Below are 24,223 nucleotides of genomic sequence, written 5' to 3'. Positions count from 1 at the left end.
TGCAGTATCAAGCTTATTATAAAGTGACACAGTGATTATAGTATAGTGAGTTAAATGAGTTGTAGAACAGGGTTGGAATTAAGAGCCATGTGTTCATAAAGGTGTCCAAAAATAAAAAAGACCGTGTTTCTGGCGGATGCCCTTTTCACACGGACCTTATGTGAAGGTATAGACGTCTGTATGCAGATGGAGCTTTTAGAGAGGTGATTAAAAGCCAGTGTGGATAAGATGAGGAAGCCAGCCTGTACATCTCTGCTTTTGTGGGGTTGTCTTTGTATGAGTCTATTACTAATCTGGCTTGCTTTTATAATGATTCAGACGGTCTGTCTAGTGGAGTGCGGGGGAAAAAAGGAAAAAAAAAACAAAAAGCCACGTTATTCTTGATGTACTGTACGTACTAGTTCTGGTGTAGTCAGACTTTATGTATTATAAATGCTGTCGTTTCTTTTGTTACACCCAAAAAAGTCATTTTTGATTTACTTGGTTCTTGTTTGTAATTATGTTTATTTAATATAAATAAAGGTGGTAGTTTAAGGTGGTAGTAACTTCAGGCACTAGGATGATCAGGCTATAATTACCTGCAGGGTGTGTGATGACACTGAAGAGATTGAGAACAGGTGGTACAGAGTGTGTCATTGGATGTGTGGGAAGTGGGTCGTTAAGCAGATACAGTTAATGATTGGCTAAAAGGAGTGACTGCATTTGGGCGTGGCCAAAGACCATAGTGTGAAGGAAGTAGCTGAATCTGCAGGTGTGTTGAAGTGTACGGTTATACGGGTGCAAGTACAAATTTTCATCAGGATTGTGGCTGAAAGACAAAGTTTTACTGCTTGTGAATGAAAATCGCTTCACTTCGCTTCCGGGCAGGAATGGCTTCTAGAAGTCAACGCAGGTCCTTCAGCAGCAATTTCTGAAAGAACACTCAGCAGGGAATGGCATACATATGGAGGAGAGGGCCACACAAAAGGCCTTTGTTCACTTTTGCTTAAGAAAGATGAGAATTTCCTGTATACTGGGATATTTTTGCCACTGCTAGTAGACCCGAATGACCATACACTATATATAATATATAATAAAACACTATGTATAATATATAAATTCACTATTGCTCTTTAATAAAGCAGAAGTACTTCTTATCCGATTACTTAATTGCTGATTTGCTGGCAAAAATTGGTGATAGACTACTTGATTACCAAAATAATCAATAGCTGTAAGCCTACTCCATACTTGTTCATATTTGAGCTATATGAGTATGAGCTATTTTAAGTCTGATTGAGTTCCGATCCTTTGTTTTTACCACTATGTTCTAGCAATGTGCCTGCTGGTATTCTTTAGGCACCGCTAACAAACACTGTTCACAACAGTGAGCAGTGCGGACGTTCTCAGTAGGTTACAAAACAGTTTATAGTGGAACATTAACACAATGTAATATATATGGTTCTAGTGCTCTGACTTTTTTTTTTTTTTGAGTTTAGGACTCTTTTCTTCCAGATGTTTGTCTATTTTCTGCCATGTTTGCCTATACTACCAAAACCATGTGGGGAAATACATGTCCACCATGTCTTTTACGGAAACTCTGGTGGAAAGGCTCTGTGGGAGAACCTCACACCTTTCTTTGGTTCTAAGCCAGCATTGAACAGCATGTTCAAAACCAAGCGGAGGAAACTAATATATAACCACACTATATCACATCAGATATCCATTCAGTGTGTACCACTGAACGTACACACACACACAAAGTGATCTCACTGCACGTAACTGAAAAGCGGAATGGTCAGGGAGGTGAGTCCGACTGGAGTATAAGATACTAAACACACTCTAAAATAGTCATCTCACACCAAACATGACACATCAGCAGTCACCTAAGCGTGGGGTTAGTGTAGCACAAGCAACTTTACACTATACTGCTGTCCTCCACTCCTCTGGGCAGACTTTCCACAAGCTTTATCGGAGTATGTCTTTGAGTCCCATTCAGTGCAAAGAGCATCGGTAAGGTCAGGCATTAATACAGGACGAGTAGTCCACACCAAACCCTTCCAACCTTGTCATTTTGAACCTTGCTTTGAGTCACACTGGAACAGGAACAAGACTTACTAGAAATTCTAAGGGGTGAGCCCAAACCCTGAAGATCAGCCCCAGACCATTTTTCCTGTACAAATTAGTAGGTAGCATTGTCTTGGCATCTGCCAAACACCGATTCGCCATTAGATTTAACCCCAGGGGGTTAAAGGTTTCCACTGCACCAGAGTACAGGGTTGGTCTTTACACCACTTTGGCGGATGCTTAGCATTGTGCACAGTGATCTTAGACATCAAAACCCATTTCATGAAGCTTTTAACATACAGGCAGATACGGTTCAGAAATGTCTCCAGTGTGAAAAGACAGCGTTGTTTTCTAACAGTGATTGGTTTTTTTTTTTACCAGTTGTTCTTAAGAATACATTTCTTCCTAAAATCCATGAAGATTCTGACATACAGCAGCGTTTTCTTATTTGGGATTTGTTCAGTTTACGAGGACATTGGGATCCATCTATTCTGCACTTTTAAACACACCATTAACCTGACGCAGACCTTTTATGTAAGACAATTATATGGCAGATGAATGTTGAACGAGTCCCAATGTGCTTAATACATAGAGACAATATCCATACTTGGGCCAACAGGTATTACTACTATTATTTTCCGTCTAGATTATTGCAATACTTTGTTGTGGTAATGTTTTCTGACTTATTATCTGCTCTGCAGTTGTCCTACGGTTGGTCCCTTTCTATTGGGAGATGGGGTAATTATATAAATTGTGCCTCAACAGATTACCCAGACTACTGTCAGTAATTGTCAACATATCTAAGTGTAGTTACAAAGTAAGTGTTACTTCTAACCTGGCAACTCTGTATATATTCTTGGTGGGTTAATAAACTAAGCTAAGCCGTTAAGCTCACTGTTGAAAGTTTTGCATGTGTATTCCCTCATAGCGTGACCGTCTCATATTTGTCCTACATTATCTGGTCCTTGAGCAGTGAGTAACAGTGTCTGGTCTTGTGTTTTTTGTTTCTTCTTCCCCCCAGAGGTGTCCGTGTCCTTCGAGAAGGGTTCATCTGTGACCTACACCTTCCAAGAGCCGTTCTCCGTCATGCAGAACAGGACAGCTCAAGTTTCTTCCGCATCCTCCACGTACAGCAAGTCCCGGGACAACTTGGCCCTCAGCTTCCTCACGACGCAGAGTCCCGCCATGCTCCTCACCGTCAACACTTTCACCCAGCAGTATGTGGCGGTCATCTTGGCTCGCAACGGTAAGGGTCACCCTAAGAACATCAAGCTGCACCACATTTTAATAAGCACAGTCATTTAGGATTGATTTGATCCTTCAGCTCTCCGGGTGCAAGACAAGCAAGAGATACCAACATTATCATCATATCCATCTCAAATATTTTGCAGCGAGTTCGAAATAATTAACCAATCAAATATTCATAACTCTCGTAGATGGTCCCTTGCACTAATTAGATTGAAGCCACAATGCCATTGGCTTATCCCGGAGACTGCTGTTTAATCATTAAGTGTTGAAAATGTCAGTTAGCTTCAACAGCCATGCAGTTAAAGCAGTTCCTCAGTAAATGAGAGTAGTTGCACAGTTGGAACCCATCAAGTGTGATTTATGTTGCATTCAAGAGCCCTTTAGAAGCTTGCGTTCTCCATTTTGCCATTTTCCCTCAGCCTGATGACTGTCTGAATATTCATCTGCTTTGTTGGAATGGCATTTTACGCTCGTTTTTTTATGTTTTTCCCAACATCAAATATGATCTCTCCTGTCTTTCGCTGATGCTTGTTTGTGCAGTGCTAAGATGTCAAGACACACTGACTGCTAATAAAGAAATCTGCATACAAATGTTGAACTTTGCTGGCAACAAGGAGGTGGCAGACAGCAATCTTACTCTGTTGGTTTACATCGTGGTCTGTTTTTCTCGTTAGCTTTTTGCACAACAAATGCCATCATTAGTTTTCAAGGCCCTATAAAAAGCATAGATAAAAGGGCTCACATAAAATCAGCAGGCCTACCGTAGCATATAGTCTGAAATGGTATACAAAATGTGGTATATCTACTCGTCAATTCCCAAAGTGGAAGAGCAGTGTGATGAAAATGCCTGCAGTCAGCGGGGGAAAAGAGATGAAAAGAGGGATGATGGGCTTATGGATTCAAAATGAGTGTCTGTTAGTGTAGGCTTTAATACCATCTATGTGGTTGTAGGCTGAAAAAATTGAAAAACAAATGGACTGTACAGAGGCACAAAAAGCACGGGACATAAAACAAGGGATGCAGGATATAGGCTTTAAAGATGAAAAGGTAAGCAAGAGTTTTAGGGATACCAGCTTATTATTCTCATGAGAACTGAAGGTGCTCTTCCGTTTCAGTTTCAACCTGGTACCCCTGTGCGTTTTAAGTTAATACAAAATAGTTCATGGCATTGCTCAAAACTGAGAAACGCGAGTGATTTACGTTGCTTCTTACAGGTAGCATTGATCATTATCAGAAATTTTGTATTATGCCATCCGTTCAGCTCTCTGAGGTGCCTCCATGTTCTTCTTCAGCCACTTTGGTTTGTTGGTTTACTTTAGTGTGCTTTGGATTATTGTCTCCTCAGCTTGAGATCATGGACTGTCGCTCTTGCATTCACCTGTAAAATACTGATACACCTTTGAATTCATTGTTCCCTCAAAGAACCCTCAGTCATCCAGGCTCTGAGGCAGCTAATGGTGCTCCCTCCACCATGCTTCACAGTTAGGATAAGGATGTGGTGTTGGTGTGCAGCATTCATTTTCCTCCAAACATGGCGCTGTTCCACTGTTCCATGCTGTCCATAGAACATTTTCCTTCAGTTTTGGACAGCAGCATCGTCCTTAGGTTTTTGCAGTGTTGTTGAGTCTTCTGTACGTTTTCTTTTTTTTCTTGTTGCCATTGGGTGCTTTTTCACTTTGTTCAGGATCACTGTGGCCTAGGAGTGATCTCGACAGTGATCTGCTCTTAGGGAGAGTCCCGAAGTTTCTCCTATTGTAGACACTTTATATAAGCAATGGTAGAGGTACACACAGTGACTTTTAGCAGCACTTCTGTGTCTCTATAAAATGTCTTCTGAGGCCATTTGAAAGTTGTTTACGTCAAGGCATGGGTTACATCAGTCTGTCTTGAAAAGAACAGTAGTAAACAGGCTTTATGTGCCTTTATAGGCAATAATAGGCAAAGCACCTCTAAAATCTCCCCAACACCTTTTGCTAGCTAGCGTTTGGAGAAGAGGTTCATAGAGGTTCACTTACTTTTTCTAGCCAGCAATGTGGATGTTTACTCAAACTGATCAATGAAAAACATGTATAATCTCTGTATACCGATTTGTGTCATTAGTTCAGTTAGATTGTGTTTGGCTATAATCGCATCTTGGATAAGAACCAGACCCAATTTTATTAGCAATCGATGCAGAAATCCAAGTAATTCCAAAGGATTTTCTTGCTCTTTCTTGCAGTAGTATAAACCACATTTAACAAAAAGTGTGTGCTGTGTGTCTTGAAAAAAGTTTAAATGCTTAAGGAGCAAATAAGAAGATCAATAAGTTGGCTTTGTCAAGTCCACTTAATTACTTTTACCTAATGAGTGGCCAGTAATTTAATTACTGAGTGCAGCAATGACATTGACGTTCGGCAATGCCATTTCCCCCTCATTTTAACAGGCACAACTTGTTGAAAAATTACATCCTTAGGACATTCTATTAGGATGGCTTTTACAGTTATTCTTTTGGGTCCTACAGATGGTATAAAGGATACCTTTTCTGACATCCTCACTGTATTCCAGGAACATCCCTGTGGGATTATAGTAAACATTTAGAGAATGTTTGTTCTGTTTGTATCCTTACCTTAACTTTTTTCCTATTTTTAGGACTGAGCAGTGTTAGGTGAGCTGTTATAGGCTGTGAAAATGTGCCTCGTTATTGATAAGTGAGAACTAATTAGTGCTCATTTCCACTCGTTTCTACTGAGAGAGAGATTTTTTGGGAGATTTTTGCAGGTTAAGGCTACAAGCATTGTGGATCCAAGCACCCTGCATAGAAGGATGATACTGAAGTGAAGTTAAACATGTCAGTAGTCACTTTGTGGCAGTGGATAACTTGTTCTTTTTTTTATTTATTATTTTAACTACAAAAGATGAAAAAAAAAGTATTCTTGCTCAAACTATCAAAGTTTGACTATCAAAGTCCATGTATCAATGTTTAACTTTGCCTTTTGGAGATCAGCCAACTCCCATATACAAACCTAGATTTCTTTTAATTTATTTTACAACAGTCATGCAAGTTACAGTTTGTTTACCTAGTCTTATAGCGCCCCCTCACCTCAGAGATAGATGGTACAGCCTGTAGCATTAATTCATTAATGAATTAGGCCAGAAACATGCAAACTCAATACAAGTACACAGACACAAGCACCATCGCCTGGCCAGCGCACTGCAATTGCACGGCCCTGCTGTACAAACTTACATTACTGGGGTAGTTAAAACAGTCAGTACTCAGGGGAGGCATAGGGGACAAATCACAATCAAAGCTGGTCCGCCATCACAGTTGACTGGACAAAAGCATGCCGGCGGTGCAAGACAACTTGGCTGTCGTTGTAAAGCCCCTTGTGGCTCGCGCTTGTCCTGCATCGGGACACATTTCGAAAATCAACCACTCACGTAACCCAGTCTGCCAGCGCTGACACCTTGTCCTCGTCCAAACCACCATGATTGTCTAAGTTGAAAAGATGGAAAAAGGCTGGAAACACTGGTTCATTTTTAGTCGTTTAACGGCAAACAGAAGAGAGAGAGATGACCGAATGCATGTGAACCGTACAGACTTTTCATACATACATTACTGTGAATTCTAAGGACTACTGTGGGCACACACCCGTGGCATTCTTACCGTGACGGGGTGGTACGAATACACGTAGCGTTAGACGCCTAGTGAATAGCCATGATTTCAAGTGTAATGGAAAAAGGAACTGGGGTGGATTGAAATGCTCTTGAAATGATTAACAAGATTAATAAGCTGGCCTATTAACATCAACCTAATTAGTTTTACTTAGCTGAGTATACAGCAGCTGAATTACTGATTTCCCCCCCTTTTTTCACAATGGCTACAATCTCTTGTACACATACATCTACGATTCCATATTTCTGTCATTATGGGGGGAGGGGGGGTTCAATCGAATGAGCTAAATGCCACCATCATGCCGTCTAAACCTAATTATAAGCTTTATCTCTTCGATTTTTGCTTATGCACTTATAAAACACCCATTTATCTTATTGTGTCGGGTTACTACTAGGATTCCGGGCTTCACAAACGGCGAAAAGAACTGGCTGCAAGTTCACACACATGCACACACACAGTGCTGATGGACGGCGGCGCTTTAGCTCCCTTGAAGTAAAAGCTCTTTTGTGCTAAATCCAATCACTTGGCTGATTCACGCCTTTGTAAATATTGAAGGATCATGCAGGAGAACGCCATCCCCTGTAATCCTCGGCACACAAGCGCAGTCAGGCAGTCTCTCAAACGCATCGCAACACACCTCTTTTAAGGCTGAGAGGGAATTTCAAAATTGACCCCGCTCTACTTGATAATACAAAGCCCTTTTGTCTCTTGGCTCCTACACAGCGTACTTGTGTGGGAGGGACACCTAAGTGCGTATCGACGCATTCAGTGCCAAGCAGAGAGCTACAGGCGGAGATAGAATTAATATTTATACATCTTTTAGAGGGGCCACTAGGATCTCGATCGAATAGGCTATAAATAAACACTTTGTCTCATCACCTTATGCAATCCTCTCTCCCAGGCCGCCTTACAGAGTTCTTGTAGAACGCCTTTGGATATGTTATGATAATAACCGAAACCCAGATGACTTTGAGGACTGCGTTGGTGTGATTTCAGCAATGAATGTTTGTCAGTGGGAAAGAAAGGGGATTTCAAAAATGAAGAAAAAGAAGGAATATATATCCATCATTCTGATTTACTTCGTTAATCAACATCAGAACCGTTTTTGGAGCCACAATCTGCAATTCAGCAAAAAAATATGTGGCTAAAACAGAATGGAAACCAGCTGGAAACCCAGTGGGTTGCATCATAACTGATGAGTTTACGTCATCTCCTATATCCAAAACTATCCCACTGAATAAATTCTAATGACCTTGCTTTGAACTATAGAATTTATACTGTGTACTAGTGTTCCATGAGATATACCAGGATACCAGGGATTAAACATACTGCCCATTTTCTCTTTCAGGAAGTCTACAGATTTGGTACCGGCTAAATAAGGAGCAAAGGCCCAGTGTGTTTAGCCCCGTTCTCACCAACCTGGCAGATGGAGAACTTCATCGACTCCGGCTCCACAGAGAGGGAAAAGATGTGTATGTGCAGGTCAGTCACTGCTGTAGCTTCATTTGATTTATTTGGCTTCAGGCTGCTCCCAAAGTTCTTCGCAACCAGCACACTTGGTAAACGTCTGCTGATCAGGACTTTTCAGGACTAGGTTTACCTAAAGCATGTTTGTGCTGAGCTCATCTCATCTGATATGGATGATCTATTGAGCATTATATATACACAGCACACCTAATATTCCCTCAACAAGTTGCAACTTTATCCGATGCTTTTGGTATCAATCAACAAGCTTCTGAATATTTGACCACTCTTCTTGGCAGAATTGGTGGAGTTCAATTAAATTTGGTGGTTTGAGGTCAGGACTTTGGGAAGGTCATTTCAAATGCCTATTGTTAGCCTGCTTTATTCATCCCACAACCACCTCTGATGTGTGCTTGGGGTCATTGTCCTGTTGGAACAACCAGTTGTTTTAGCCGTCCACTTTGCAATGTATCAGTTCCACTTGCAGCAAAACAGCCCAAAGCATGATGCTGCCACCACCATGCTTAACAGCTGGGACAGTGTTCTTTGGGTTAAATGCCTCACATTTACACCAGAATCTTGACGCTGGCCTACAAAGCCAAGAACAGACCAGCCCCTCCGTACTTGATGGCAATGGTCAAAAGCCGATCTGCACCAAGAGGCCTTCCAGCTTCGAGTACGGCTCGGCTCGACCCGCCATCCCTCAAAATCCACAGAAGACGAGCGTCCAGGCTTTTTTCTGTCCTGCACCAAAGTGGTGGAACGAGCTTCCCCTGGGTGTCCGAACGGCAGAGTCGCTGACTGAAGACCCTCCTCTTCCGAGAATACTTGGGCAAATAGCAGAGTGGTCAGCTTATTGTCTTGTGTATTGTCTGTGATACCTTAGAGGTATCTTTAAATTATTAGTCTATTTAAACTAGCTGAGGTTTTTCTTAAGTAAATAGCAAAGCACTTTTGTAAGTCGCTCTGGATAAGAGCGTCTGCTAAATGCCTTAAATGTAAATGTAATATAAATACCTCCAAACATACACTATATGGGAAAAAGTATTGGGACACCTGCTCATTCATTCATTGTTTCTTCCATAAATCACAAGTAAAAAATTAGTGTGTCCTGCTTTTGTTGGAGTAACTGTCTCTACCGTCCAGAGAAGGCGGATTTGCATTCAGCAACAGGAGCGTTGCAAGCTGCTTGTGTACATTTGACTTCTGTCTCATCAAGGAGTGTAGTAGCAGAACACATTCATTAGAAGGGGTGTCCACAAACATTTGGACATATAGCGTACCATAAAACGTCCTTCAGAAGGCTTCAGTTTTCTTTGTTCATGTGGTTCAGCTGCAAACCTTAGCCAAACTTGAAGGTGTAGAATTTGGAGCAGGAGCTTCTACCTTGGACAGCGACACTGGTGTTCCAGCAGCCTCCGGTTCATGGCAGGCCTGTGGCTTTGTGGTTTTCCATTTCCTCCAGACTATCCTGAACCAATTCCTCTCAGCTGAGTGTGACAGTTTGGCAAAGCGGCTACACCACCCAGTAATTAGACATTTGATTGACTGCTGAATCTGCAGCTCTATAGAAATCCTCTTTAATGGTGGGCAAAGAGAAGCTACCAGCTAGTCGACCCTGATCACTCATTCCGGCCCAGAAACGAACAGTTCAAAGAAACCCAATATTGCCATGATAATCATGCCCACAATGAGTGGATGTAAACGTCCCAATATAACGTGGTGCAGATGTTTGGTTCGAGTCAGTTGCAGTCTTTGTTAATGCTGATTACTGTAAGAATTATGGGATGTTTTGTCTTGAATCTCAGATTGTAACTTGCACAATACACTTGCCTAACAAAGAAATCATGCATATAATTGTTTCCTTGCCTTTGTTTCCTGGTTTTGTCTCTCTGTGATAGGTCGATCAAGACAATAAACGGTACACCCTCTCCTATGATGCGGAGTTCAACTCAATGAGGTCACTTACACTTGGAAAAGTTGCAGGTGAGACAGCGATGGCTTTTATTCTCTCGCAAAACACATTTGCTAAAGCCCCTGTCGCTACACGATTTGCCGATGTCCCCTGCATGCACATGCTCAGTGCATGGGGTAGCGTCAGTGCAGAGTTCTCAGAGGCGGTGTTGGTGCCCTGGTCTGCTAACTCTACCTTTCTTCTCCACTATGGAGTAGCGTGTTGTGACTTTGGGTAGCCAGCTTTGTTTATCTGCCTCAAAACAGGATCTAGTGTGTTAAGACACAACGTTAGCTTTTTATCGTTTGGTGCAGCACAGATTGCTACTGGCTATGTCCGCACATGCTCTGCACAAACCGGGCAGGGGACGCAAATCGGATAGCGGCATCCCCACCTTAGGACTAAAAAAAATATTTGATAAATTACTATTTGAAGTAACCATGACTTATTATAAAAAAAGAATGGAAATGCAATACAATGTATTCCTCTGTATCCTCAAGCACTCCCTAAAGCCCCTCAGCATCTACAGAAAGTTACACTTTATGATTAAGTGAAGGCCAAATCGATTTTTAAGCGCACTGTGCTCTTTTACCACAGAGACGTTAATATTTTATTCAGTGACTCAAGGTGTCTGACTCTCATTCAGGAGATTAAATATTAATAAAGATGACAAAACAAGGTTGTGTTCCCGAGAGACTGTGGCAGCTTTGAAAGGAGTGCTTTTGAAAGCATACAGGCTTTTCAAAAACAAACATTACATCGGTGAAAGGCTTTGCAACCTTGAACTTTAATGTTGAATTTCTTGGATATTCCGTCATGTGAAGAGTCTTCCTAAAGTCTTTTAGAATTCACTCCATCTTTGATCATTTTAGCTAAAATCAAGAATTCCATTACAGACATAGTGATACGATAATGAGAACTGTCACGGATAACGGTCATCAAGCCTCTGTTCTCTTTACAGGAAATGAGGCACTAGATGAGGAAGTTGCACAAGCAGGGTCCAGGGGTTTCGTCGGCTGCTTTTCATCTGTCCAGTACAACCATATAGCTCCACTGAAAGCAGCACTGCTGAACCGCGGAAGCTCTCTGGTCAGCATACGAGGACATTTGCTGGAGTCGAACTGTGGAGCATTAGCTGATTTATCAACCTCCAAGTCCCGTTTAGGTACGTTCCAACAAAAACCCTTATCAAGTCATTTTGGAGCTTTTTTGGCCGTCTTTGAGTGCCTGAACGGAAAAGCAACAACTTGGTTGAAACCTGTTGTTTGTCCTCATTCTGCAGATCACGGGGAAGAGGCTGGTAAAGATAACAAGCATCGAGATGATGACACCCAAAGAGATTCGGCAGTAATCGGAGGTGCGTTTTATTACCTCAATCTCTTTTATCGCGCCATTTGTAAGAGTCACCGAACTGTGAAATGAGCAGTGGCTGTTTCTTTCATTCATTTATTTATTTATTTAGGGATTTTTTTTTCCAGGTGTTCATCTTTCTGTTCAGGACGATCTGTTTCTGAAAGGTGTAATTAGTTTAGATTGATGATGTATTGTGTGCTGATAAAAGAAGATGGTAATGAAATACCCCCAGATAGGTGAGGGCAATATGACGATATTTTATCGAAATCTTGTGATACACTGTATGTTTTTCTGAGCATATTATGGAGATCATTAGTGCTTCAGGAACACTGACCAACTGCACATTTCATTCCAAACAGTGTTAACGATGCTGTTCAATAAGATGAAGATGGGGAAAGTATTTGTACAGCAGTTTTTAAGAATTTGGCTCTATGCAGTTTATCAGTATGTCGAAATATAGCGCTAAATATCACATATTAGGGCTTTCAATTAATCTAGAATTCATCAAAACCAACTTTCAGAACTTGTAATCAATGTAATCAGGTTCATTATTTTATTATTATATACAATTTTGTTCATTTCGGTCCCCTTCAAAACATACTACCGCATGAAGTAGTCACGTGACTCCACCCCACCCAATCTGGTTGTGACATGGTGGCAACACTGAGAAGACCTCAAACACAAAGCTAACTAAGCAACTCAAGCAGCTTATATAATCAATTATTAACCATAATCGAGGGAAAATGTTCCATTAATCGTGGGATTGATTTGAGGTTGTATTGCCCAGCACTGTCATGTATCGTGAAGTTATAATATCGTGATATAATATCTTTATCATATCGTTCATTCCTACTCCCATAAAGTAATGATCTTACATGCGTTATTGTTTGTTGCTCAGCCAATAGAACAAAATAGTAACAGAAGTAGTAAGAGAACCCTTTGGAATGACCTGGATTTATGCCTTGGTTACTAATATAATATGGTCTGATTGTTGATCCAAGTCAAAGACAATGTCACTGGCCTGATAACCTCACAATTCTTTGGATCATAGCCTGCACTGTGGATGTTTACTCAGTGTGCTCAATAAAGGACATGAACAGTACAGCTGTTGGCGTGTTATTAGTTTAGTTAGATTGTGATTGGCTGTAATTGTAACTTTTGAAGATTAGGATCAGACCATTATTAGTAATCAGTGCAGAAAATCAGGCGAATCCAAAAGGTTGTCTTCCTTTTTTTTGCAACTATAGGCAACATAATTGCTTTTGTAACTAATGATGGATAGTGGTTCTTGGACCTCCTCATTTCTTGCAAGAGTTACTGCATCAGCCAGTACAAATGATTGGCCTTGTTTATTTATTGACTGGTGAGGTAACTAAAATAACGAGTAATAAAGAAAATACATTTTAATGAATCCCTGTAGATTTTAAATGGGACTAGGGTGACCTCATCATAATCAAACTTTTAACCTCAATTTCTTCTTTGGTCTCAGGTGTGGTGACAGCAGTCATATTCATAACGCTATGCGTGGTGGCAGTGATGGCCCATTTCCTCTATCAACACCGGCAGGTCCGGAGAACTGCCAGCATCCAGGAGAAGGAGCACAGACACAGCCTTGAAGCTGCCTACAGGGCAGAACTCCACCTAAACAACTCCATGAGGGACAATATGAAGGAATACTACATCTGATGGACATGCTAAGCCTGTAGCCATTGGTTTTCCCTACTTATGTTTAGTCCTACTGCACATGTGTGGTGCAGACCTCATCTAGCAGGGGTTGTGTGGAGGAGATCCTTCACCGCTGAAGCCTGGAGAACATAGGGATCAGCAGATCTAGATAGGTAGTAGCTAGTAGATGCCCAACCTGTTGGCCCGGTGCAGGGGGTCGGGGTTGTGATGTATGGTGATGGTGTTACAGGGAAAGTCCCTGCAGTTTTTTTCTGGACAGTATCCCTCTGAGAGAAGACCGGAGAATGACCTTGTCCTTTCAGAGGCTCAGTTTATTCATTTTGGGCTTCAGGGGTTCATGATATGATCCACAAAAAATATTGAAAAAAATTATATATAGATATATCATCCCTCATCCCCCTTACCAGACAGGACACAGTGAAGTAAGATTGCATACTTCCAGAAGCAGTTAGCAGTAAGCTGTAAAATCTTGTGTTTTATTTATTCATATAATTATTTTTTATGGCATCATAGGAATGATTATTGGAATGTGAGTGTTCGCACATACACAAAGAAATTTAATTATGCATTGAAATTTTGCAAGAGGAAAATCAAAAAAAAAAAAAAAAAAAACAACAACATCTTAACCCACCTCTCTCTTCAGGTTTTGTTGTGCACCTATCAGTGTATGTCACACCTTTAAAACTGAAAATGGTTCTGAAATGTTGCCGAGCTTTACTGAGAAACTGTAAATGTAGTCATGCAAATGTCCAACATGATCTTCACAAAGCCTCCTGTTATAACAAGAAATGCGAAATGTCACGTCATCTCTCCAATCAACACATCTTGACTTTGCGCTTTCTCTATTTACTCAAGACTCTCGTCTCGTCACTTGGGAACTTTGCTGCTTGTGGAAAATTCAGGTCAGCACGCTTGAAGTATACAGTGTGTGCAAGATCCAAGCCAGGTTGTTTTTATGTATTATTCCAAAATTTGGGTCATGAAATCAGGCTAACTCTGAAACTCGACAACTCTGCAGATTAAGTTGTGAGACATTTGGATCATTTTTGCTTGGGTTGAGAAAGGAAAGCTGTTCTGGTTTAATCCACTTCAAATGTCTTTCATAGTTTTACTGCTTTTGTTAAAAAAAGTTCATTCTTGCTTCTTTTTAAGTTTTTGGCAAACAGAAGACTTGAAAATGTGGTGAGGGTCACTTACCTTAAGGTTGGAATCCCGAGCCATGCTGCTTTGCCATCAGCAGCCGGATTCAGAGAGGGCACAACTCTCTCCGAATGGGTAGATGGCGCTCTCTCTGCACATCACTCTTAAGCTTCGCATGTATCGGAGGAGAGGTGTTAATTCCTGACCCTTCTATTGTCGAAGCATTGCTAGTGCTAGAGGGAGCGATTAACAGGTGGGCTAACTGAACCGGGAGAAAAATGGGGAAAAAAATTACCAACAAAATTAAAAGCAAATAAATACATAAAAAATCTTTCATCTTTTATCTTTTATCATTGCGATAAAACAAAAGTTAGAAATAAAAACTCTTACAAAACATTGTTCCTAGAAACCTCTCAGTTACACTAAAGCTACTTTTTTAATTTTGTAGCAGACCTCATTTCTCAGTGATTTTTCACTCCTGGCCAGTGGTCTTTAGGACTGCTGACCTCGGAAAGTAACTGGCGCCGTCGACACAAACTTACAAATAATATATATTCACGTATTTACAAATAATTCACCAATAAAAAGTAAGTAAATAAGATGACAAATTCACAAAATTAAGAACACTGGGGTCACTAGGTCGTCTGTCTGTTATTAGCAAGAGAACCTTCATGTCATACATCTCGTCATGTTAGGCTAATCTGCTGACTGACTTTCTCTTTTCTGTTCTGAAATTGAAGTGTCCTTTAATATGTTTCTCCCTCTGACTATTTTATACCTCTATTGATACTGGTTATTTTAAGGGGTGTTTTGTATAATTGTACAGCTGTATTGTAAATACATGTTTAATAAAAACAAGGATTTTTTCAGAAATTTGCCCTTTCTATGTAACGATTTTAAATTTGGTGTGTCGATACTCCACCAGTACGTGCCAGGGGGGTGTTCTCCCAAAGGCTAGTCTAGTTCCATGGATTTTTGATGATGATTACATCAGAGAACTGTGAGGGCCACGGCAAAACCTTTAGCTTACACCTCTTGAGATGGTGTGATCTTTGCTTCCAGAATATAACTGAATTCATTCTTTCCCTCTACCAGTGAAATGCTCTCTGTGCCACTGGCAGCAACTCAACCCCAAAGCATGATAGATCCAGGCTTGTGCTCAACAGTTGGAAAGGTGTTACCAAGAAAGCCAAAAACTACATGTTCTGACGCTGACTTTTGAGGCAAGGATGCAGGAAAGGTTTTCTTCTGATGACTCTGATGACTCTCTACCATGAAGGCCAGTAGAACAGCGCACCACCTCCCTGAATGTCTTCTGCAGTCAATCTTTTGGGGGGAGAATTTTTTCTTAAGCTTTCAGATCTCATTTTTCTCAATTTGACCTGCACCATGTCTGTTACCAGTTGCTGGATTCAGATGATCTAAGCTGATTGATGGTCAAGGTGTTTGAAAAGCTGGTATTCCAGACAAAGACATACCCTATGCTGGTAGGATAAATGGATAACCAGCTCTTGAGCAGTATAGTGTATGTGGCATTTAATGTTGGTCATGCTTGGTGATGCTGGTCTTGCTGGCCGTGATGGTCTACCAGCTTGACCACCTAGAGCTGGCCAGGCTGTTTTTCTTTGTTGGTTTTTCAAATTTCATTACAAACCGAGGAAAAATCTACTTACAAACACTTTGCTATCTTCTTAAAACGTCTCCTGTGTCGAGGGCTTTGGTTATGTTAAGTTTAAGTATGTTAAGTTGAGTGTTAGGCAGCTGCTTAGAGGAGATAGCTGGGAAAAGGTCTGAGGAGTTACAGCAGAGTATTTATAAAGCTTTAAAATGTGCATCACCTGGACTTGACACCTAACAATGAAAAAAAACAAGCCCCAGCCCCAACAAGCTACAGTATGAGACCTTGGTAAACGCTATGAGGTGCCCAAACTTTTGCATAGTGCTTCTTTCCTTTTTTCCTATAAAGGAATGCAATGATACACTAATCTTCCTTACTATATTAAAGGGCATGTTTCATCTTGCAGTGAGTGCCTTTTAGAGATCAGCGCACCTTCTGCTCGTGTTAACTTTTGACATTGACAGACATTTCGACCAGGGGTGCAAAGACTTTTGCATGCCACTGTAATGCGCAGTATTCAGATGAGCACTTTATGTTTTCCAGTTTGTGGAATGGATTGTTTGATACCCACCTGTATAACACAATACCCCTGACTGTATTGCTGCACTCCCACAAAGAAGCCACAAAGTCGCACGCAGCACTGTAATTACTGTAACTTCCTTTTGGCCCGAGGTTGTACATTCAAACAAGTGCGAAAACAACCGAAATAAGGGAAGTTAAAGTGAGTACTGAAAAAAAAAAAGATGATGTAATGTGCATCAAACCAAAGAGCGGTGTTCAAACACCCTGCTTACCTACAGGTAAATTGTCCTCATAGCACTTTACATACATGCCTAGCAGCCGTTAAGGTCTATTGAAAATATTTAAAAAAAGGATACATCAACCTCGCTGCATCATGCACATGCAAAAGTGATGGATGGGTCTGCAACCACAGGTACATCTACACTGTCTGCAGAGAGCTCAGAAAGGCATAAGCTTCCACCATGTTCCTTCTTCTTCTGCTGCTGCTGCTGGTAGATTTGTGACGGTAGCCACATCATCAACAATCCCAAGTCCCAACATTTGCTAGATTCACTGCAGTTTAACACATGCCTATGCAAGGTCACCTCAATGTGGCAATGAGGGTCTTTTGTCATTAAAGAAAAAAAAACATGTACTTCATAATCAATTTCTCAAACTAATTAAGAGTTGATCATTATATATTAATACTTTATACTTTATAATGAAGTAATGATTTTAACTTAATTATGAATTATAAATGAGACTTTTATATGTATGCACATACACATACATAATTTTACTTTTAAATTAATTAATTAATTATTAATACATAAATTAAGATTTTAAATGTGAAAAACCAAAATAAAAAAGTGTGTGAATGAGAAATCTATTTCTCAACTTTCCACCAACTTAAAGCCTAACCTAAACTTCAGCCACAAACCTAAACGTAAGTCTCACCCTGGTCCTTACCCTAACCCGTCCAGTACCAATGCAGACCATCTACAGGAGGCTACGGTGTCCTACGCTGAAGTGAAACTAGAGTGCTAACAACAACAACAACAACAGTAGGAATGCTCATGATCATGATTTCTTTTAGTGATATAAAATTTAGATCTAAACTATCTGCATCATTTTTACAGCCACTGATCTAAAGTGAAAACAGAAATTTAATTCAACTTGCATTTATTTCAGCCAAAAACAAACTATGAAGAACAAAAACATGAAACAAACAGTGAGGCACCAAGGCAGACTGAAACATGAGAGCTTGAGAGTACATTAGTACTGTTAGTAGGGATGCACTGATCCGATACTAGGATCGGATATTGGCACAGATACTAACAAAATTAGCTGGATCGGGTATCGGATAATTAGCCTGATCCAAAGGGCCGATCCTTTCACAGAACCTGATTCTCGCTGATATTCTGGGCTTCATAACCAGGATCAGAGTAACCTACAGAAATCATACACGTCATAGCAATCAGTAAGACTCCCCCTATCTAACCAGCCCCCCTCGGCCCATCATCAGATATCAGCCATTAATTCAGCTTGTCTTCCATATAAGGAGAACCGAGAAGGTTCTCCTTATAATCTCACAGACTTCGAATTTCAGAAGAAAGGTCCTGAACCCACAGTTATTCATTTTAGTGACCAATAAACAGAAATTGGGTTCAATGTTCATCTGTGTTTATTTGTTATAGTTTGTTTTACAAAGTTAGTAATGATTGTCAATCTTGATGCCTTAGGTCTAACCCAGATGGTCAGGTATATGGTTTATTAATTCAACAATGGTATTGGATCAGCATTGGGTATCGGCCAATATGCAAAGTTCTGATGAATTTATTATAAAGTCTTACTGAAATCACATACGCAATACAATCAGCCATAACATTAAAATCACTCAAGTTAATAGCACTGATTATCTGGTTACAGTGGCACCTGCATTTTAGGCAGCAAGTGAACTGTGAGATGTGCCCAGAATGCAGTGGTCAAAACATACTACCAAAAAGTGCTCCAAGACAGGACAACTGAATAACCAGCAACAACCGAGGCTCACTGATACAATCCATGGAGGCTCCACCTCACAACTTAAAGGACTTAAAGCATGCACGTCTAACGTCTTGGTGCCAGAGGTCTTGTGGAGTCCATGCCTTGTCAAGTCTACAAACCAAGCCTAATGCACTCCTGTGTGATTTCTACATCTACATTTCTAACATGTGGAACCTGTATGGGTTGCTCAGCTGGGAACCAGAAGGTTTTGTCCACAGGTTCCATGTTTGTCCCACATATTAATGTCCAACAGGATTAGTGACGGGACTAGGAGAGGTTAAACATTGGCCCCATCTGGGCTGTACACTGCATACGAGGCCTAGATGGGACCCATGTGACTAAAGTGGAAGACCAACTGGGTCCCAGTAAAACCACATGTACAAACCCACTCAGAGCCAATGCCTACCTGGAATCCACCTAGCCCACATTCTACTCATGTGAGCCCCATATGAGGATGTTTAAGGTTTATTAAACACTAAACATATATGGAGCATGACCCTCATTTTGGGCTCCACATAAACCTCATTCCTGAACAAATGACCATACCTAATGCATGATGCACACTTGAGCATTTATCCCGGCTCCAGCAGAATATGGTGGCTAGTTTCAATTCCTGACACCACAGCCCAGATTTAATGCGATAACACTGACATTCATCATAGGATCGTTTGGGGAATTAGTGTAATACTGAAAAAACAGAAGATTCACTCACAGCATGTACCTCGCAACAACTACCCGCAATTATGGTCAACCCCGTTGACTAGAAGATTCCCTGCTCATCAAAAAATCAGCATGCTTGGGGCAAGCTGTGCTGTGGAAGGGTCAAAACTTGCTTGGCCTCGCTCTACTCTCATACTCTCCCACGGCAGTAGGTCCGCTGATGAATGCCATCCATACAAAACAATTTTAATGAATCTAATAACTTGTCAGCGCTGAACTCATTCACGAGCTAATAGAGGATGCTTCCAATAAAAGGGCTAAAAGGGGCTCTACAATGCAGCAAAATGAACACAGTTGACTTTACCATGTCGATGCACATGTAGAGTACCGTATGTTATGGCCATGAAAGCATTTCCCTCATGGTAGTATGATAGTTTACAACGTATAGTAGGACAAAGTGATGAGAAATGCTTGTTTATGCAGGTTTTTTGCATAGGCAGACCGTGCAAGGCCCATTACAAACATATTAACATATTCCACGTCTACCTCATGTGACAGCTTAGGGCTCATATAATTTTGGTGCCCAAGAACGAGAAGGGAGCATTAGACGGGTGCATCACCGAAGCCAAAATGCAGCAGTTGATTTCCATGGACAAGTTGCTGTTTGCAACCATTTGCAGCCCTTTCTGCGGCGCTGCTACTCTTTTGAACATCTACTTTTTCTTCTGCCTAAATCTGCCAGCGGTGGGAGTGAATGTTCGTCAGCCTTTGCAATTCTTACTGACTGCCCAGATCTGCAATTCCACAGTCCAGCAATTCATTGTCCTGATCTCTATTGTCCTGGCCTTTCTCACGCCTCCCGACTGGCTCCTGGTAGTAAACGTGGCAATAACCTTCCAGACCTACTGCTCCAACTTCTCGACGAGTGCCTGGATCAGCATTTTCTACTACATGAAGATAGTTCCGCAACACTGGGCCGCCTGCATCTGGATCAAGAAGAACATTAAAGTCGTCGTTTTCGCCGGTTTCTTCTTCGATCAGCTCTTGCTCCTGTCAGCCCTGTCCATGGGCGCCTTGTCCTACCTTCAGCTGCCGGCGAAAGGCATCAACTCGACTGCCGATCATCGAAACACGACCACTGTAGCAGGAGCTTCCATTGCAAACGCATGTCTGTTCAGGTTGGCCACCAGGGTGTTTTTGCTGTATTTCATTTTTCCCTTCTGCTCGTTGTCCATTACTTGGGGCAGAACCTTTGTCTATCTCCGGGCGCACATTAAGAGGATGGAACAGACCACCGGTTCGTCCTCCAGTCCTCAACATCAGAACCAAATGAGGGTGACTGTGATGGGAATAGTGCAGACTGCCTTGTTTATCCCCAGCAGCCTGTGGGCCATAACTATGGCTTTGCTGTTTAGTTCGCCCATCTACGAACAACTGGACTATGACAAGTACATCACGATGACCATCTCCTCTGTATCTGGCTTGGCAAATATTGTGTGTTTGGGCTTTTCACAGTCTGTTTTTAGGCTGAGGGTGATAGCCATACTGAGGTGGCTCAAAAAGGCATTTGGATTGTCAGAGCAAACTGAACAATGATAAACACGTTCATAATTATATTCATTTATGGGATTTAGAGAAAGTCAGGCTCATAAACTTTGTCATGTTAATTCAAAGCTTTTATTTAAACCCAATTTAGTTCATATAATAGTTACTAATTTTATGAGGATCAATGGATCTATCTGTATTTATATATTGGGGGTGTGATGGTACATGCATTCGTGATGAAACCGCCACGGTACAGACATCACAGTTTGGCTAACCCAGTAATACAAAGAATACATGCTGCATGCAGGCAGCCCATGTGCCAGTTCCACCCGAATACTGGTTCAGAGTTAATGGTCATTTCCCAGTAACACACCAGTAAAACTAATGCCGATAATAAGGGTGATCAGATACAGAGCAGTCAACTGAGCCCAGCTCCGTTTCTCAACAGCTTCATTGTAGAAAGATCATCTTGAACAGTAGAGAGTGTTTCATGTGGTGCCTGCTTTACCATTTAAGAGTTATTTTTAAATGTGAGCTTTTGGCATGGAAATGTTATAAGCCATTAGCAAGTTAGCAACATGCTATGCTAAGCTTAGTTTGAGCTCATTGGTGTCAATACTATAAATAACATTAAATGAAAAGAAACCTAGGTCTGCATTCTGCATTTGGGCTTCTTTGCTTTTTGACCACTGTTCTGAAGTCGTACCATTACACCCCTGATTGATACATATCGCTGCTGTCGAAAAAAAAGCAGGTATCTCCATTTTGTCAGTTTTTAGTTTTTAAGAGATAGAAATGCTCAGAATTTTGAGAGTTTCCAAGTCACCATGACCGCCTGTAAAGTTCCCATTTTGGAGATGCAAGTTTTTCACTGTATATATTAAATCTCCATTTTTGTGTTTTTGCCTCACTTTGACTTATTCTTTACATTGTGTCAGAATTCCATGATGAATGGACCAATAGAAATGCTCCAACATGACTAAATAATAAATAATACAATATTTTACACTGACTTCCATTGAAAGTTAAGGTTTTTACCTTCTCTTGTATATTTGTCATTTTGGAGATACGAGGTTTATGATGATAATATTATATATAAACTGTGAGAAAAAACAACAAACAGCAAGTAAATTAGCCTGCCTGTGTACGGAGTTGTCAGGCTAAGCTGCAGTTGGTCATGCTGGAAAGATTTTAGAAATACATTCAACAATATATAAAGCAAATAGATTTCAGAATTACTGCTGTAATGCTGTAAAACACTGTAAGAACATTAAAACTGCAGAAAAGCATGCCTTTTTCTCAGCTCATCCCAAATATCAGGGTTTGTTTTATCATATTTTGAATGTACACTGTAAACAGAAAACCTAAATGTCGATTTTATTTGTAATTCCTTCTTATCTGACCTCTTCTGTGTCTCGCAATATGAAAACAGGGCCAAAAAGCCTATTGACAAAAATGCCATAGAGATGGGTAGTGAGCCTACTGGGGCCAACAGTGTGTATAGGGAAATTAAGCATTGTCTGTAATTATGCACAAAAAAGTAATTAAGTCATTAAATCCAGAATAAAATCTCATTGATTGGTTTGGTTTGGTCATGGCAACTATCCGCAATGATGGCACCTAAATAACTCAACTGACTCAAGACTTAGCAACTCCCCTTGGCAGAAATCCCAGCGGATAAATTCTTTTTCTAGCAGCTTAAAGTCTTTCAGTTCTTGCAGTTGGAATTTGTTTCCCCACTCCACTTTGCAGAAGGCCTCTATTCCTGCATTTCTATTTTTTGGGTTCGTCTTGCTGCACAGTTAGTTCATGGTGGATTCTGAGTTTTATTTTCGTGTTGTAGAATCCATCATCTTTTCACTTCCAGCCTTTTCAAAGATGGTTTGACATTTGCATCCAGGATTTGCTGGTATTTTATTAAATTGACTTTCTAAAACTCTAAAGCTGGCATGTCTAGGTGTTGCGTGCATACATCAAATGTTGGGTTTTGTGACAAGGTCACAGTTAAGCTCTGCTTTTTTGACTCTTCCAACAGGATTATGTTTGTGAAAGCAGTGCTGCACAGTGCTCTATGCATGATTATAATCTCTGTAGATTGTGAATATTATAAACACTGATGTCATTATATATATATTTAAAAAATGCCTGTTCACAATCTCCTTTTAAATCAAAGTTTTCTTTATGGTATGATCATGTGTTCAGCATAGTCCTTCAACATGAACGCATTAGACAAAATCTGAGTCTACCCTGACCAGCCATAACAGCACCTGATATTTCCTAATACTGAGAAGGTCCTATTTTTGCTGCCAAGACAAATGGTCAGATCCAGGTGGTGTCCTGTGGTATTGGACCAAAACATTAGCAGTAGATCCTTTTAAGTCTTCTGGGTTATGAGATGGGCCCTTATAAGCATCAATGAGCCTGTCGCCAGTTTTGATGGGTACTGTCCACTGCATACCAAAAAAAAAACACAAGACCTGCTTGATGTTTTGGCCCAGTTGTCTAACCATCAGAATTTATTTCTTGTCAAAGTGGCTCAGATTCTTACGCTTGCCCATTTTTCCAGCTTTTAACACCAACACCACCTTCAGGAACTGATTGTTAACTTGCTGCCTAATATATATCCACCCCCAGACAGATGAAGCCACTGTAGATAAAGATAATCAATGTTTTTCACTTCACCTGGCAGTGGTACCAATGTTATGGCTAATGTGTATATGCTACATTTGGTCTATTTGGCCCAACTGTTTTCATTCATAAGAAAACTTATATTTTGTGATGGTGTAAAGCCCAGAGGGTCCTCATTTTCCATTGCTTGACAATACAATACTGACAAAGTCACATTGGAATGCATGTGTCCTTCACTGCTTGTGAGGTCGGCCAAACAGCTCTAGCTTAACCTCCTGCCATTGGCCTCCTGGGCCTAATGCTAGCTTGGGCTACCGCTACTCATTCCCCACACTTGCAACCTTGATGAAGCAGCTGCCCTGAAGCCAATTCAACATACTCCGATCACCTATTGATTGTCGTAGACTGAAATACACTGTGCAGATTCTAATAGGCTGTCTACTGTTTTAGTCAGGTCTAAAAGTCGTACATTAGGCATCTTAAACCTTGATTATCTAGCACAGTCCACATTTGTGCCTCAGTCAAGATCACCTGAGGCAGTCTCTGACTGACAAATCTATGAACTGTAGGATGATTGATATTCAAGGACCTCCACATAAAGTCCTGCAAAGGTCTTTTTTCCACTGCTCTGGCACACACACACCAGCAATTTATCACCGAGTTCAGACCAGAGTTGGTATCGCTA

General features: G+C 40.9%; 1 protein-coding gene across 1 annotated transcript in view; it reads left to right on the top strand.

Moving 5' to 3' along the window:
* LOC140561353 (contactin-associated protein-like 5) overlaps window positions 1–15,393 on the top strand; it is a 149,921-nt gene extending 134,528 nt beyond the window's left edge. Inside the window, exons 19-24 of the mRNA XM_072686510.1 lie at window positions 3,065–3,289; window positions 8,292–8,425; window positions 10,309–10,393; window positions 11,323–11,526; window positions 11,644–11,718; window positions 13,204–15,393. Coding sequence (XP_072542611.1) covers window positions 3,065–3,289; window positions 8,292–8,425; window positions 10,309–10,393; window positions 11,323–11,526; window positions 11,644–11,718; window positions 13,204–13,400 — 920 coding nt within the window. The 3' untranslated portion in view covers window positions 13,401–15,393. The remainder of the gene's footprint in view (window positions 1–3,064; window positions 3,290–8,291; window positions 8,426–10,308; window positions 10,394–11,322; window positions 11,527–11,643; window positions 11,719–13,203) is intronic.
* The last annotated feature ends 8,830 nt before the right edge of the window (window positions 15,394–24,223 follow it).

Source organism: Salminus brasiliensis, chromosome 8 (assembly GCF_030463535.1).
Source record: "Salminus brasiliensis chromosome 8, fSalBra1.hap2, whole genome shotgun sequence".
NCBI classification, from domain to species: Eukaryota; Metazoa; Chordata; class Actinopteri; order Characiformes; family Bryconidae; genus Salminus; species Salminus brasiliensis.
Note: the sequence above shows the minus strand (reverse complement) of the source record. Positions and strands in the feature narration are given on the sequence as shown.